General features: G+C 46.7%; 1 protein-coding gene across 2 annotated transcripts in view; it reads left to right on the forward strand.

Moving 5' to 3' along the window:
* ttc27 (tetratricopeptide repeat domain 27) overlaps positions 1–18,066 on the forward strand; it is a 62,767-nt gene that overhangs the window by 29,864 nt on the left and 14,837 nt on the right. For both annotated transcript variants that reach the window (XM_084470495.1, XM_084470496.1), the window contains exons 10-15: positions 6,814–6,927; positions 9,556–9,651; positions 11,216–11,338; positions 15,129–15,356; positions 17,138–17,236; positions 17,863–17,915. In XM_084470495.1, the coding sequence (XP_084326621.1) occupies positions 6,814–6,927; positions 9,556–9,651; positions 11,216–11,338; positions 15,129–15,356; positions 17,138–17,236; positions 17,863–17,915 (713 nt within the window). The remainder of the gene's footprint in view (positions 1–6,813; positions 6,928–9,555; positions 9,652–11,215; positions 11,339–15,128; positions 15,357–17,137; positions 17,237–17,862; positions 17,916–18,066) is intronic.

An 18,066-nucleotide genomic window follows, 5' to 3' on the forward strand; every position in this document is an offset into this window, starting at 1 on the left:
AACTGCCTTGCTCATTTCACTCCTCCGCTTTTTTTCTCGAGATGTAATTTGATACGTTTTTATCAAGAGGCCATTTTTGTGTACGTCGCGCACTTGAGGGTTTGACACTCTGGTCTCAGTAGATGAGGTGCTGATGTCTTAAGGCCGTAGACTTTTGAACCAGACTTGAGCTGGTAAGAGTGTAAGCATAACCGTACAAAATTATGTGAACAATTTAATTTGTTCAATACGACAACCATAGAATCAGAACGTCAGATGTGAAAAATAACCTTTTGACCATCTGAGCCATCGACTATATGTTGGAACCACTTCAGATTCTGGTTGTGCACCGGTGACTGTCCGTCGCTTGTGACCAGGCAGCTCGTGGGCTGGGCTGGGCCAGAGTGTCTCACCTCTTCGCTGATGGTGGTCAGAGGAGCTCAACCCTGCTGCCGGCTCCTGTGAGCAGGCATCTTCCCAGCCTCCATGTGGATCCAGGAATCTGCAGGCTGGTTAGATGGTTGTCACATGCCAGGCCTTCCTCATCCTCCTCCTCCTCCTAATCACCGCCTGCCACCCACTCCAGCTGCCTCCGCGGTCTCCTTCAACGGGCGTGTTAACGTCAAACCAGAGTGCCATCCAGTTTTTCCTCCAGAAACGTCTCGCCCACACGCTGCACCAGGGATTCTGACTCTAATTATCGGAGACACCTTGTTGCTTAAGGGTATTTACCAGGTTTTAACCAACTGTTGGATTTTTTCCGACCTTTTGTCACTTTTGCAGAGAAAATGCTTTTAATGGGGTTATTCTGGAGTTTTCTGCCCTTTTTTAAACATAAATTCACCACGTTAACCTACCTACCAGGGACACTTGCACTCCATGCAAAACAAATGGAATCTCTGGTCCTTGCATTTCTATGTAAAATAGTTATGCTGCTTTTGATTATGTGACAAGCACGTGGAAAAACACAGTTTTAGCAGTTTTAAAAAGTGTGCTTCTCGGATAGCAGCCCCTAGTGTTTGTGTAGACTGACAGAAAACTCCTGAAGGAAGAATTTCTCTTGTTGAATTGTACCTCACGGATGATTTGTCAGCAGACAGCTCATTAGCGGCCGGTTTCTGCTTATCCAGAGCCGTGTTGAACAGAGTTGTAGTCCACTGGGCCACTGGGGGCATTTAGTGTGAGGTTTGTATGCAGGTGTCGGTCTGGAAACTTAAATACCCTTCAGGAGTTCACTGGTTTCCTGTCACTCTAACCTTATGGTCCGCTCGGCATCCACCCTGTATGGCTCAATGTTTAACATGGAAACTACCAACATGTGTAGGCTAGTTGCCGTCGATTCCTGTTTCTGTGTGTAAAACTGTGTAGTTTTGGTATTTAAAAAAAAAAAAAATCTACTAACTATTTAAAACTTGTTTTCCCTGTAGTATATTTATTTTCAAGGACGAAAGGTTGGCATGTTCTTTTTTCTGCAGTTTTGCTTGGTTTGTGGTATCTTTCTGCAAAATAGGGAGAAAAAAGGTATTGTTTATATTGAAATGCATTCAGCACTATAATGAGTTCCAATATGTATTCCGTCCATCTCAAAATGCTTTAGTGGTTACCGGTGATGGACCGGGTTTGGCTGCATCCTGGATCAGGCACTTAAGTCAGTAACTGCATATATCTCGTACCTTCCCATCGCTGTCCTAATGTCATCCGCAGTTGAGGAATGTTCTGGAATGGCAACTATAATCCGCAACATTTATTTGTATTTTTTCCAAAGCCGGTTATGGATTGACGTAGCCATGTAGACCGCTTTATGCATTAATGTTGTAGCAGTAATGCAGTAAATATGTCAACCTCCATCTAATCTCTTAACCAGCGCTGACCTTTTCATGGCGGTTCGTCATCTAACCACACGGTTTAAAATGTGACTTCCTAACCAAAGTGATGGGGCATGTGTATATTGCATTTCAGCCTTTTGCTTTACCTGCAGTTGACGGAAACCAAAACAGACTCACCCCTCCACGATTCTGTGGTACCATTTCAAAACGCACAGCGCTAGACCTGGCAACTGTTTTCATCTTGAGTCACAACTCGTTTTGTCCCCTTTGTCCCCCAGAAGGTTAAACGTTCTCATCCTCGGATGTCGCTTCTATTCAATCCCTGTGCCCAACACCTCCCGACAGACTTCTGCAGAGCCAGCCGAACTGCGTCCTACACAGGGTACTCGGCACTGGGTTGAGGCTGGTTCCCAGGATTTCAAGGGGTCTTAAAGAAGCTCTTGGCTGCAGTCTGTTTTTGGGCTTGCTGCCATTCTTTTAGAGGGCCCTGGGCCTTTGTGACCCATAGTTATTGTTCCTTGAACACAAGGAAGGACCCCTAAGGATTGCTACATTCTCTGCCTCAGGAATAAATATTTACTGAACTAAATTTAGAAGGATGTTTTCCAAATTCCAATTTGTTTGATTGGCAATAGTTAAGTAATTAGTAACGGTAATTCCTTTAGTTCTTAAAGCTAGGGTGGGCCATTTATCTTAGATGTCATTAGTATTTTGTCTTAATACATTAAGACAAAGACCTAAATGAATTTAAATTGGTGTGAAAACACAGGCCGTGTTCAACCCACCAGCATGCAGGTGTTATTTTGGATGACTAGGATGGACTAGAATGACTAGGAAACTAGTGTTAAATATTCAGTTAAATTTTCTTGTTGGGCCCCAGGAGCACGGGTATACAAACACCTGCATCCCACCTGAAGGCTGAAATCAGCCTGCGCTTGGATGTCCAGCCACTGAGGGATGCTGCAATCAGTGTTTGAAGTTTGGAGCTGAATAACGCATAATTTCACGTCCCGAAAACGATCAATTACAGCGGAACAAAAGCTCCCTCATAATTTGTGCCATAAAAAGTCGATTGGATTAGAGGCCTCGTGTTGTAGATTTCAGTCGTTAATGTTTGTTCCAACAATGCAGGGTTTCACGCTCCGTGGAGTGCCCTTTACAGCGCGGCTCTGAAGCACCGCTACAGATTGCTGGTGTGTGTGATTACGTGCGTGACAAATGCTCGGCGTCGTTATCGCTCGCTGTTAATTACTCTATGATCGATGTTGCTACGGTGACTGCTGCATAATGAGGGATGATGTGCCACGGTGTTAATGGCTCGCCTGTAGTCTGCATCTCTGCACTTATCCACAAACAACATGGACGTTAGCGTTTGGCCCGCTATCCCAGCAGCCCCAAGTGTAGTCTTATGCTTGACTACTCCTATGGTGCCATTACTCTCGAGATGCTGGGCTAGATGATCTACTTTTACCACTGGAATACCAGTACGATTTTTTTTTTTCATTACGTTTTTAATGGGCACTTGGAATGGTTTTACAGACTTTGACAAGTTTTGTCTACAAACGGAGAGACGGCTGGACACCAAGACACTGAAACAAGACTTTATGAGTCAGTGGCACCATCGTTAACCGTCTTATTGATCGCTATTCAACAACCGTGACTGTTCTGAACTTTGTGTCCATGTGGATGAGGGTGTGTTGCTGCTACGCTTCGTCTTTCCACATCTCTGGATATTCCGAAGCTCCTTCCTCCCAGGCCCGGGAGACTGTAGCGCTGAGGAGAGCTGGGATCTTGTTGCCATGGTGTCTGAGCAACGAGATGGAGGGGCGTTTGGGTAATTAGAATCCAGATATATCCGCATAGTGTCTGAAACGCAATGACGCGTTTACCTGCAGCGGGTTGGTAATTTCCCGTTATGCGTTAGAGATGATGAGGTCTAGGTACTCTTAATTAATGGTTTCTGTTTAAAATTAGAAACTGCTCAGTGTAATGGCTGGATTTTCACAATGATTTGGTGTGGTTATGGTCACGGGAGGGGATGGGGGGGTGTGGGGATGGGGGGGGGGTGCAGAAGTGCATCCTGGGAATAGCCGCAAGTAAAGTCTGTGTAGTTGCACCCATGGTTGTGATTTCCCTTCCACATGCAGATCAGTGTGAATAAACACTCAGTCAATCAATTTCAGTGCAAAACCTGAAACCCCCTGGCTACCCCTTGATGTTGGGACACCCATTCTGTTGTGCAGTGATGGGGACTTTTCCTTTGTTGAAACGATTAAATCTAAGGTTACACAATGATTTGGTTGGCCCGTTGCCATGGCGATGACTGTGTGTATCTTGGAATGCGTTCAGGGTTCGATGAACCAATCGATAACCCCCTCAAATGTAGGTGATTTTGGACCAGATCTTGCATCCCTTTCTGAGGCCTTTTATAACTAGTAGCTGGATCATAGTAGGAGTTAAACCTCTCACTTGTCATCATGTCTTGGTCATCAAAATGACTTTTGAATACCATGTATGGAAAGAGAGAGGGTGATGTCACGCTGGTTAGAGCAAGGAAGTGATGTCACCCTGTTGACAGATCTATCAGGACGCATCAGTCGAGGTATTCCATCATTTCATCACCTCTTTCTGTATGCCCTTCCGTCCGTCCGTTCGTTCACTCATCGCCAGTCATCGACATCCTGCTGACCGCCATGACGATCTCTCACCCACGCTGTGTTCTAATTGGCTCCAGAGCAGACATGGCGGATATTCCTCCCTCATGTTTTGGTTTATGACGTGTCTGATCGCGATCGCTAACCCCCGTGTGGCGTTCCACACAGGCTCTGTTTTAAATCCTCCTTGTGCGGCTTGAAACTCTGGAGAATGGCCATGTCATGGATACATGGAAATGTTTTATGTTCACACAGTGACCTGTTCCTTGTGGTATGTCCACAGCCATTCAGTTTCAGAACCGCAGTACTGTATTGATTCTGGGAGGGAAATGGTTGCTGTTAGGTTTGCTCCGCTAAACATAACAGAAAGTGGAATACATTGGTTGTACAAAGAACTAAGTGCAGAGGCATCATACCAAATAGTGGTTTGGGGGGGGATTCCCCCCCCCCCCACCCACGTTGGGCATGTCACTGACTCATTCCGGGGGGGGTGGCAGTATGATGTGGCGGTGGGTGGGGTGAAGGAGTTTATTGAGGGGGATACCGTTACCTCATCGATGATTCCTCCTCCGATATAATGGTGGTGAGTCATTCTCCACGGCCCCCACAAGGTCTAGAAGACCCGTGCTGTGGGTCAGCTGCGGGCCGCCATCATTGTGAAGAGGTTCAAAGGTTGACGTCTCCTCTTGTGCCTTCGTGGAGCGAAAACACCCCGAGCTGAGTTAACCGTAAGTGAAGGGAGAAGGGGCTGCGTTTATCGAGGTCTGAAGGGACAACGAGTGGCGGGCATTGATCACCACTCTTCTGTATGCTAATATTGATTGGCGTGTTATGGGTCTGTGGGTCGATCAAAGTGTTTTTAAGGATGTTTTTGGCTTACGACCATTCTTTGAGAGGGCCCGGGGGATGAAGGGTGACCCGTGCGTTGGGTCATCGGGTTAAGACATGCGTTTTGATTGCTCGAACAATGTGTGTTAGCATCCACATGCAGGGCTTGATGGGACGTGTGAGCTCAAAGATCTTAAATGTATGGCACTGCAGTTTGAAACATACAAATGTAACTCAACTTAAAAATATCTCACCAAACATCTAAGTGTATAACTGCTTAACTAAACATGTAAATATGTACACATTCATAGAAGCAAACATATAACTGTATAAACAAATGAAGATAAAGAAATCGTCTTTGTCAAATTCTTAGATGACAACTTATCTTACTCGCTTGACTACTAAAACATGTAAACAGCAATTTCCTGCTCTGTGATTCAACTCAAAATGACTGCAGACCACACACTACTTTTATAGAGTTGGTCCCCACTAGAATATCCCATGATAACACTGTTCAAACTAAAAGTGATGTAAAAAGTGTTGAGATCTTAAGGTGCTAGCATACTGCTCCAAGAAACATTAACACCCAGCGATTGGACAAAAAACGTCATCCAACAACAGCCAACCACCCCCAACAGATGTGGCACAATGTTGGTGTTTGTTGGGGCAGGGCAAGCAACTTAATGGACGTCTGGATGGTAATCAAAGGTTGGTTTACTCACAGTGTACTATTTATACTCTGAAAGATAAAAGTCAAGCAGAACCCTTGCCAGGCCTTTGGTCTTGTTTTCAAGTCTATTTTATGGCATCATCTTTTTGCAGTTTAGACTTTGGTATGCTGTAATGTTTGTTGTTGGAGAACATTCACAAATGCATGCACATACACACACACTGGTGCGCACACATATGTAGACGCACGTATGCAAGCACGCACGCGCATGTGCACATGCACACACTAACAGACTCGCACAAATTCCTGAGGACCCCTGACAGCATCCTAGCAGACATGACCTCAGCCCTACGCTACGCTAACTGGAAACCAGCCAACGCTGGGAACGGCTCCATCTCTCTGCTGTGAGTTACATTCACTTCCTGTCGCCACAGGAAGTGATGTTAGCCCGGCTATCGGTGCACACACAGCAGATCAGCCACAACCCAGATAACAGTCAGCCGAAACCATCCAAACTAAGCACACCACACCAGTCATTCAGAGGTCGGGGTTTCGGATGTGTTTGTGTTTTGCACTTTTCTGGAAGTCAAAGGATGAGTTTGTAAAATGTAATATGCGTGATTGATATGTGATTGATACACTCAATGTGCAATCTATTTGTCATGTATTTTTGACTGATTGATTGATTTTATTTGACCATTTGGATATAAAATATGAAATGGCATAAAATATGAAATGGCTGTGTCATACAGATACATTTGGACATAGTTCTCTCCAGTGTATCCTGTCCCAGCCTTAGTTTTAATAAGATTTAATATACATTTGATATATGTTAATGATGGCTTTCCCTCCTCAGTGTATCCTGTCCCAGCCCCAGTTCTGGGCGGTGGAGGTCAGCGCTCTCTCTCTGAGGACCCGCCTGGAGCGAGGCAGCTCCCGCAGGGTGGAGAGAGCCATGATGCAGACACAGGTAACCTGAGCGTATACGCCTGTATGTGCATCCATAGTGTTAAGGAAGGCCAGAAGGGCGAACATACGTCTCGTTTTATCACGTGCATTGATATAAATCAAAGGGTGTGCTTTTGAGGCATGCTTTTGCTTTTTTTGCCTTGTGATCTCACGGCACAGATCTCACGGCAAGGTCAGCATAGGAAATGAGATGTGTCGTGTGTGTATTGCAGCGTGAGTACAAATGCAATGAATTATGTGTGTGTTTTAGCGTCTGTCTGAGTGTGTTCGACTGTGTTTGTGCACAGGCCCGCACCGTTTCCAGGTGTTCAGTGAGCATTCCCCCCCACCCCCCCAAGACAGAAGTGGTCAGGCTTTAAAGTGTTGGGGTTTGATAGGGGGTTGTGAGGGGTTCCCGGTTCGTGGTCTGGTGGTGGGGGTGGGGGTGGTGGTGGTGGTGGTAGCACCGGTGCAGAAGGCTGTTAAAGTATCCAGACACCATACAGCTGTTCCGCATGACTGCGAGTCTTTCCTTTTCACTCTGCTCTCTCTCACACGGAGGGAGGGAGGGAGGATGGGCGGGGGGAGGAGGGGCTGTCTGGTTCTAATCACGGCAGCTGGACTCTGGGGTGGCGTGTAGTTCCCCCAGACAAAGAGGATTCTGGGACTAAAGGAGGTGAGAGAGGTCACTGATGGACCTGGGATGGAGGTCCATGAGTGACCCCATCACTCCTAAATGCCTCACCTCCTTAACTCATACTTCTGTAAACCCTTCACCCCTTCCACCCCTTCACTCCTTAACTCAAACACTCAACAAACTGCTTAACCCCTCCACTTTTTCAACCTTTATCTTCTCCAGCCCTTTATCCCTTGATTCTCTAAAACGTAACTCCATAGCTCCTCCACCCCTGAACCCCTTCATCACCCTCAGCCCTCCACCCCCAAACAGTACAACCAGAACAAGGACCTGCTCCAGCAGATCTGGCCGGCTCTGTTGTTATTCCTCTGAAAATGTCAGCACTTCCAGAGAAATAACCGCAAGGAAGGAAGAACAGGAAGTGGAGGAGCAGCAGGAAGTGATCCGATGGTTGAGTTACGCGTCTCAGTAAGCAGCTCTTTATAGCACTGCATCCTCCAGAACATCTGTGATTGGCTCACACACACCACCGCCGCGTTTGGTGTGGACCACAGCCAGCAGGATAATGTGAGAAACACCAATCCGTGATGAGAAACAGAAGAATGCACGAGAACCAAAAGAGTCTGAACAACTTGTGAGAGCCTCTGGCAGCTCACTCCCGTTCAGACAGAATAGTTTGAAAAGGAGAGAGAGACATCATGAAGGGAAATAGGGTGAGAGAGAAAAGAAGGTGAAAGAGACGCCGAGACGAGACGGAGGGAACCTTTTGACAAACGTATCTAGCTTTGAATCACTGCGCTTTCCAAAAACGTCTTGAAGGTGCACAGTTTGGGTCCCAGGGGTTTAGGCGGGACAAGCGGGGCCGGTGTTTTTCGGCCCCTCTGCTACGGACATATTAACCCCGACGACGGGCTCCCACGACCCACTAGAGAGTCAGCTCTTTGGTCCTCCCGTCTGACGACCTCCATGAGTCTTCCAGACTCCTGATTGATTGTTCTGGGATGTCTTCTGCTCTGTCTGAGTGATGCGTTGTTGTTGCTTTTAGCCTGAGGTGCTCCAGCTTCACCGCAGGAACCCCCCGAGGGCCTCCTTTCCTTATGAATCATCCGCTCCCGGGCCTCCAACCAAACCACAGATCTTACATGTAATCGTCTGATCCAGGTTAATCCTCCCCACTGACACAGTGCGGCTTCATCGGAGACGGGACTTTTCCCGATCTTAATGTGTATACCATCACACTCATTCCTAATGATGAGGAGGGAAAAGCTGTTTGCGCGGTGGCTCAAGACGTTAGTGCGCTGATGATGTTGACAGTTCGACTTGTGGCGACCCAGCTACATGTCGTTCCCTCTCTCTTTAGGCACACGTTCCAGTCTGTCTTCACTGTCCTGTCCATAAAGACACAAACGTCAGCAAGCACCACTCCTCCACCACCTCCCCGTCCACCGCTCCCGAGCCGATCCCGTCTCTGATAACATTCCCAGCCTTGTTTCGGGAATGGAGCAATCGCTTCGCTCCATTGGCGATGCAATGCCTTTGCCATGACTCCCCTCCGCAATGCCCCGGGGGGGGGGGGGGGGGGGGGGGGGGATAAGGTGACGGCATGTATGGATAAATATGGTTCTTGTCCTAGAGGTGGAAGTGTCTGATGCTACCACACTTTGTTACCGTGGCAATGCAGGGTGGATTTAAACAGAAGCGTGGATGCTCAGAAGAGAAGCCAACACTCGACATGGCTCATCCCTCTTGTCAAACCTCCGACGGTCTCACCTACCCAGACGGTTTTATTACGCAAACTGCTTTGATGTAAAGATACGTACTTCTGTGGGTTTAAACATTGTTCAAAACTTTTGGGATAACATAAGTACACAGATAAACATAATACATTTATATTTGAATGCATAAATGTTATGTTATAATATTATATATCATGTGTTCACACATTCAGAAGTTTGTGTTCGTGATTTTGTATTCACAAGGTCATGTACTCCTGTGTTCATCTTTCATCTCCAGCTGATAGCAGACCACTTTGAGGACCCAACTTGTCCAGTAAGCGAGCGTCTGAAGATCTTCTACTGCTGCCAGGCGCCACCCCGCTGGTCAATAAAGGTACTGCGTCACTTTTCATCACCTGCTCTATTGAAATCAACAGTCAAAAACCTCCACCTTCTATTTTATATTGTGCGGTACTTATCATTCATCACCTGCTATATTGAGATCAACAGTCAAAAACCTCCATTATTAAATCCTTCTATTCAATAGTGTGTGTGTGTGTGTGTGTGTGTGTGTGTGTGTGTGTGTATCTGTGGCTGTACGCCCACTTCCTGTGATAAGATATCCACATTTCCCTCTGTCCCGCTCAGCCACAGCTCCTATCAGTGTGTCAGGGTAGGTTTTCCTGCTAAAGGGATAAAGCAGTAAGTCTAGCCTAGCCTGTACCTAGCTGAGCCTAAGCTAGGAAAAAGAGGTGGAGACATGCAGAGGTTGGAGGGTGTGTAATAGCTTAGAACCACATAAAGGAGAGGGGGAAGGTGCTGTATGACCACCTGGCGAGGGAGGGAGGGAAGGAGGGAGGAAAGGGTTGATGGAGCTGTAGTGCTCCAGTCTGTTCTTTTTGATGGTCTCTTCTTGGACATGGAGTGAATTTGCCTCGGTCTTAAACCGGTCTCGGATGAATTGCTCTCGGAAGACTCGTTCCGAGACGAGACCAAGCTGTGTTCCAAATTGCTAAGCAACATGTTTTTACAACTTTTATAAATGTAATCTCTTCCAAGAGAGTGCCCAGCAGTGAACACTTAAATATTCAGAGAAGTCCTGCATCTATCTAACATATGCCCGCCATAAGGTTATCATAAGGTTGATTGCTGATTGGCCAGATGCCAACTGCACCACCAGTGGCTATCGGTTTAAATTGGTATCAAATGACCCCGCTCACAGCCATCTGATATAACGTTCCCCTAGCAGACCTGTCTTTTCTGTCCCTCGTTCAAAACCAACGACAAGGTGAAATGTCAGCGATAACCTGATTTAGCATATTTCATATTTCCACTTAATCAAATGCTCCAAGATCATGCTAGGTAAAAATATTTCCCCGGTGAACAGTGTGGAAAGCAGCCGATACGGTTCTGGAGCAGTGAGAAAAAGTAGGGGAAATGCATCCATACTAGTCACCAATGACTGATGGAGAGAGAGATCATGACCCTCTTGTAATGAAGTGCTCACACATGTTTACTGGGTTGCCGTGTCCTTCCTGACTGTGTGTCTGGGGTTGGTTGTAGGGGCAGGAATCCGGGAGGCAGGAATCTGGCTCGTTGCTAGTTCGATCCCCAGCTCCTCCCCAGCTCCTCCGCAGAGTTTCGAGGTGTCCTTGAGCAAGACGGATAACCCTAACTGCTCCCGACGAGCTGGCTGTTGCCTTGCATGGTTGACACTGCCAGCCGGTGTGTGAATGGGTGTATGAATGTGTGATTTTTTTAGGCAATAATTGTAATGGCTTTAAGTGGCCGTTGTCTAGAAAAGCGCAATATAAATGTAGTCCATTTTCCATTTATATCTGTGGTCATGGAGGTTGGAACACAACGTATTGTTTTCTGACTGTGTGTCTCTGGTTGTAAAGCTAGTATAGTAACCATGCAGTATGTGTGCATAACTGGATGTCTCTGTGTGGTTGTAGAGCCAGCTGGCCAGCCTCCTCATGGACCTGGGCTGCACCAGCTCAGCCCTGCTGCTGTATGAGGAGATGCAGCTCTGGGAGGATGTGGTCATCTGCCACGAAAAGATGGGCAAACACGGCAAGGTGGGCGCACGAACACGCACACACGCACGCACACACGCGCACACACACACACACACACACACACACACACACACACACACACACACACACACACAGACACACACACACACACACACACACACACACACACACACACACACACACACACACACACACACACACACACACACACACACACACACACACACACACACACACACACACACGCGCGCGCGCACACACGCACACACACACACGTGCATTTGTACACACACGTGCATTTGTACACACAGACACACATGCATTTATTCACCGTGTTTAAACAAGTGTGTGAGCACCAATATCTTTGTCCTTTTAATTCACACACACGTTCTCCCTTTATGGTGGAGCTTGCTTTTATCTGCTATATGGATATGCACTCCCACTAACACCCATATGATAAAAGACAGTCACACATCCCAAATAATGCATTACAGTATCTTCACTCGTCCCTGTTTTTCTGCAGCCTAGAAACCTGTTTATTCTCTGGTCTAGTAGATAAGGGCGCGGTCACACACACAGACGCACGCACATACCCACACACACACACACACACGTACGTGAGCAGAAGTCCAGTGTGTTTGGGTTGGCTGCCTCTCGCTATCTCTCTCTCGGTCTCTGTCTCTGTCTCTCTCTCTCTATCTATCTCTATCTCTATCTCTATCTCTGTCTCTCTGTCTGTCTCTCTCTCTGTCTCTGAGATGGCTGCTGTTCAGCCGCTGCAGTCCGTCTTCATATGATTGATAAAACATGGTCGGCTCTCTGCCTCTCTCCCCCACCATCGTTCTTTCTTCTTCTGGCTCTCTCCCTGTGTTTTTGTGGTGAAGCCAGCAGGATGGATCTGGTCTACAGAGGTCAGGTCACTTCAACAGAAGGAAAGGAGACAGAAATCTTTATTTTTTCTTGCGTTACCGATACTCATGAAAAATAAATGGGAAGGCTTTGTACGTTATACACTTGTTTCCAATAGACTGAAGTTTTGACAGAAAGATGTACACATTGTGAATCAATTAAAGTAATGTAGAAAGAAGTACATTTTCTGAGAAGTGCCTGTTTATGTTAATGCTGGGCTCTATCTCTGACACACTTCCCATAGACTTCGGATGCAAAAAACCTGCAAACTGTGAGTGCCCGGATTTGTTCTACTTTTTATATTCCAGCAGTAGACACTTGCGGCAGCTCTGCTGTTGTCATAGCAATGTTTCATTTATTTTCCACTGTCCAAGCATACCTTAGCCGACGTTGATTTTCCACTGCACAACAGATCCGTGACAGTAACCTCCAGGGTTACCTGTGCAACTAGTGGAACGCAGGGCTTGGAGTTTTGCCTATTACTGTCGGCCTTTCTTTAGGCCAAGTCTCCATATTCCTACAGCCCAGCCGGAAGGTTCTGGGGCCTGATGGCTACCGTCTATCCGCAGGAATCCCAGAGAAAGATGCCCATAACACTACCTGCATCATGATGACTTTGTATGGGATTCACTTTAAGTTGCTTCGGATAAGTGTCTGCTAAATGACTAAACACTAAATCTCAGTGTGCCATCTGATCTGAAGGCTGAACCAGCAGGCGTTGAGGAACATGATGAGGTAATGGTCATCTGGTTCTTCTTAAAAGGTTCTGAGAGCATCCGCCCGGGCCTTGAACCCAAAACACCTCTGTTGCTTTCAGAAGACAAGCTCTCATTCAGGATCATTACTAGGACCTTCTGTGAACGATCCCAGATCATTGAAGCGCACTCACCCAATTATTCAGTGCATTTTCCCCCTCAGTGAAACATTTTCAAAACGCCCTACACTTAGTCCATCCAGTGACCAACCGGGGACAATACGCACAGTATCCACCGCCGTCCACTCTCCCTCCACCCACCCTCCGCCCACCTGGTGGCCGACTCCACCCTTACCCGCTCCGACCCAGCTCCCTGTCCGGGCCCCTGAATGGGGCTCTTTCAGGCCTCCCTATTGCGTTACAGCTCGTGTTTTGCCCCCGTCAGTGTGATGAGCCAGGTGCATTGAGCCACTGCTCTTGTCTGCTGCTGCACTAAGTCCTGGTTGTTGTCCCGCCAGGCCTTTATGTGGAGCCACAGGACATGGCCAGTGAGTTGCCAGCTGGTTTGTATGTAATTGCTTGGCGTGTCTCCAGCGTGCCATCTCCTTCTCTGACAGAACTATTTATAGTTGTAATAGTTTTTTTTTTTACTGACAGACTTGTGTCACAGTCTCTTGCGTTGCACCTGACTCACCCCTGTTCACACCGGTTATCCTGTAACCCTGATGGATTTTGATTGGCTCGTTGATCCGTTTAACTTTCCGTTTCAATGCGACTTTTACAATCCAATCACACAAGGACTCACTGACTGTCCAGCCGGGACTCTCCCAGAATCGGATTCAGCTGATCTGATCGGAGGAGCACCAATAAACTGTGATCCCATTTCATTAAAATCTCACAATGGACACAATGTGGACACAATGTGGACATATAAGTGGCTACACAATTAACACCACAACCCCCATGACCGGTGATCCTACCCTAACCTGCGTAACAGCTCGTTCAGAAATGAGCCAGACTTTGTTTTTTCACAGTCCAGTTATCAAGCTATCGACCTCCATTCTGAGATATTTTGGTGAAGGACTGAAGAAGTGGCTGTTAGTAACCTAAGAACTAGTAAGTCACCTATTGGTGTAAAGTCTTTCGGGTTTTCGAAAGGCTACCGCTGTGAAAAGCCATGACTAGGATCTGAAACTGCACTTCTCTGGAGGTGGTGGCGCATCAGAGGTATGAAAGACTGAGTAATGAAGTTCCAGGGACGATCCCAGCGGAGTTCTCCACCAGTTCCACAAGATTGCCTGGCGTATGATTCCCTCTCCCAGCCTTTAGCTCCGATGATAGGACTCCCTAGGAAAGGAAAAGACCACCATTAAACTTAACGTCACTTGCTACATCCTGAAAAGTAGTATTCACTGTCAAGTGTCTGTCAAAGCTCAAGTGATGTATGATTTATGTTGATAGATTGACATGCATTTGTCATTTGGCATGGTGCTGTTCTATGTAGATCCCTGTGTGCAGACCAAAGAGTGAGCCAACCTAGATCTGACCTATTTTAACTTTGACTTGAGCGTCCCTGTGTCAAAATACATCAGTTTCAGCCTGATCCAGTCTGCCATTTCTGATAGGGTTTATGAGAATGTGTCTTGGTACACCTCCCTTGTGTGTGTGTGTGTGTGTGTGTGTGTGTGTGTGTGTGTGTGTGTGTGTGTGTGTGTGTGTGTGTGTGTGTGTGTGTGTGTGTGTGTGTGTGTGTGTGTGTGTGTGTGTGTGCGTGCCAAAGGAACTTGATTTAGGCTACTCATACAAACACAGATGAAAGACATTTTCATCACATGATGCTGTTTGGGTCCATGTTTGGACTTTAAATATTGTAACCTTGTCTGTGACTGCTTGCTTTCCTAAGATGCATTCCTAGACTGCATGTATAAAATGTGGCAAACAAGTTCTCCCAACGTCTTGAGTTTAGCATCTCCAATATCATCCTGAATGTCCTCTTGGCACTGAGCTAGCTGTTTATTACAGCCATGAACTTTTAACGATGCTTGGGTTGGGAAATCACACACACACACACACACACACACACACACACACACACACACAGTGGAAACACATCGCGGAAACACATCGCGGTATCGCTGTGCTGTTCCAACGTGACGTCCAGCGGAGCGGTGTTTGGAGGAGCTGAGGAATCGATGCATCACCCTCCTCCCACTGCTCTCTCCCCAGGCGGAGGAGGTCCTGAGGAGGGAGCTGGCGAAGAAGGAGACTCCCAGCCTGTACTGCCTGCTGGGGGACGTACTGCGGGACCACCAGTACTACGACCGGGCCTGGGAGCTGTCCGGGCAGCGCAGCGCCCGCGCCATGCGCTCCAAGGCCCTGTTGCACCTGCGCAACAAGGAGTTCCAGCTGTGTGTGGACTGCTTCGAGCACTCCCTCCGCATCAACTCCATGCAGGTACCCGGCACTGAGGGAGGGAAGGGTTCTGCTTATAGTTTGATAGAGACAAGACACATTGAGTTTATATTACAGTTAAAGCTGCAATCACACATTTTTGCTCACCCTACTTTGTTTTGATGAAACTGTTTTGATTATAGGCTCATGGTTCTCGTGTATTGGTTGGACTGCTGGCCATTGTTATAGATCTGAATACATTAGAACCATGAGCCTCAATCAAAACACAATTTAATGAAAACACTGTTGGGCAAGAATGTTCAAGCTGTAAGATAAAAAAAAACATCATTTCAAACATATAACACTGAAACTAAATAGAAATCCTTGATCTGTTATTGTTGGTTTCAGTCTTTGCTGAAATTTATCCTGGATGAGTTGACCTTCATTTTCCCTCAAAGCATTCTGTCAACATTATACTGAAACATGATAGCTTCCAGTTGGTTATAATTGAATTGACACATAATTGTGTAATTATTACCCATATTAATACAGTAATAACACAGTAATACAATAATTAAATGATTCACATTGACGAGAGGTCACAGAACTGAAAAAACATTTGTGATGTTTCAGAAATGTGACCTTTAACTCTTCCCTGCATTGATGAGCAAAGGGTTTTACTGGTGTTACAACCAAGGTATGCCTCATCGTCTGTTCAAAATGATGAAATGCCAAAGTAGATCCTCAGTCAGTTTGATGTGCGTAGAGGATGGCCTGGTATCTGGGCCGTATCAAAGCAGTCCAAGGCCCAGGGTTAAAAATAGAAGCAAAATCCCCTTCCTTCAATGGATTCAATTGAAATTAAATTCAACCCAGCTGGCATTGGATATGCACACACACACACAAACGTGTGGGACAAAGGAGATTGGGGTCAGAGGTCATCATGGGTGGTTGTCAGGATGGTCACCCCACTGGTAGATGATTTCCTGTGGATGAGCCTGTGGCCGATCAGTGCGTCCGGTCTGAGCTTACCTGTTCAGGGTTTCTCTGGTCAGCCAGAAGTCTAGAATCACATGACGGAGGGTCACATGATCTTGACGGGGGGTTCAGTCAAATTACCTCTGGGCTTGGAGGGTAATTGGATCTGAGAAGTGCATGATTTTTTTCAAAACAACAGTATTTTCGTTCATATCTGCTCTGGAATGAGAGTGGACACCATCAAACCACCAACGACCAGACATGTAAGGGTCCCATGCTGGGATAATTAGCCCGGAATTAATACCTGCCTATACAAGAAAATAGCCTGGAAAAAAGAATCGATTCACAACAGTAAAGCCATTATGAGCAGAAAAACAACACTGTCAAATCACTACGAAAAACGGAAAAACAATCAACTCCCACTGTTCTCCGTCGGCCATCGGTGTTGATAAGAATGGGAATGTGAGAAACAACATTGAGCCGTTGTAAACCTACTTTGAGTTTCAGAGATAATTACTTATCATTTCAGAAGATAGATGCGACTGCTGCAGTAAGAACAAGATCATTTTAGATAAGATAGTATTTCCACAGATAACAATAGAACACCTAAGGTTTTATCTCTCTCAAGCATAATGCCTTTGGGCTGTGGACATTGGGAATCGAACCCAGTATATTTCAGCAGGGAGGCCAACACCCTGCCCTCCCTGATATTATTGGAGTGAGAATATTTATAACTATAGAATAACTATATTCTCAACACACAACAACTGTTATTTAAACCTCACACACACACGTGCATGTTCTTAAGCCTTTAGTAATCTTCTGTGTGTGTGTCTGTGTGTGCGTGTGCGTGTGCGTGTGTCCAGCTGGGTGTGTGGTTCTCTCTGGGCTGTGCCTACTTTGCCCTGGAGGGCTACGCGGGAGCAGCCCGTGCCTTCAAGAGGTGTGTCAACCTGGAGCCAGATGTAAGAACCATCACTCTACATGATACCGATACACACGCTACACAACGTGACTACACACTCTACAATGCTACACACTTTACACAGCATGAGTAAAACTTGTGTATACACTAAATACATACAACTGTTCCCTGGGTATGGGCCCCATAGAGGTAGATCTTGAAGTGGGCTGCTGACTGTGCTGCTACACGGACATCTGCGGTGGTCTGGTCTCTATCCTCCCAACATTTCACCCACACACACACTGCTGCACGTTAGAGGTGTTTACGTGTGTGCATGCGTGTGCATTTGTGTGCGTGCGTGCAAGCACCTCATTTGGAGGGGTGTGAGGAGGTCTGCCCCCCAACCCCACACACACACACACTCAACCACCAGCTGTGTGCCAACACAACATCTTTCCCCGGGGCGGCTCCATGGTCTGAACGGTTGTTAGTGCCACCCGACAAACTCTGTTTTTCTCTGTTTATTTTTTTGCGCCTCACTGGTTTCCCCCTTAGCCTGACCACTCCAGCCTTCCCCTCGCCGTCTCCTTTCATTCTCAATGTTATATTTATTGATCTCTTTCTCTCTCTCTCTCGCGCTCTCTCGCTCTCTCTCTCCCTCTCCCTCTCCCTCTCTCCCCATCTCAGAATGCAGAGGCATGGAACAACCTCTCTACAGCCTACATCCGTCTCAAACAAAAGTAAGTAGAATAAAGTGTCCTTCACATTACAACGGCCGCAGCGCAAGAGCATAGCACAGCTTTCAATGGAGAGAAGTGTTAGGAATGGAGAGATGTGTTAGGAATGGCTGTGCCGGCCAATTGGACCTCCCGATGCACGTCCAATCACATT

Source organism: Micromesistius poutassou (genome assembly GCF_964030765.1).
Source record: "Micromesistius poutassou genome assembly, chromosome: 7".
In the NCBI taxonomy this organism is placed as follows: domain Eukaryota; kingdom Metazoa; phylum Chordata; class Actinopteri; order Gadiformes; family Gadidae; genus Micromesistius; species Micromesistius poutassou.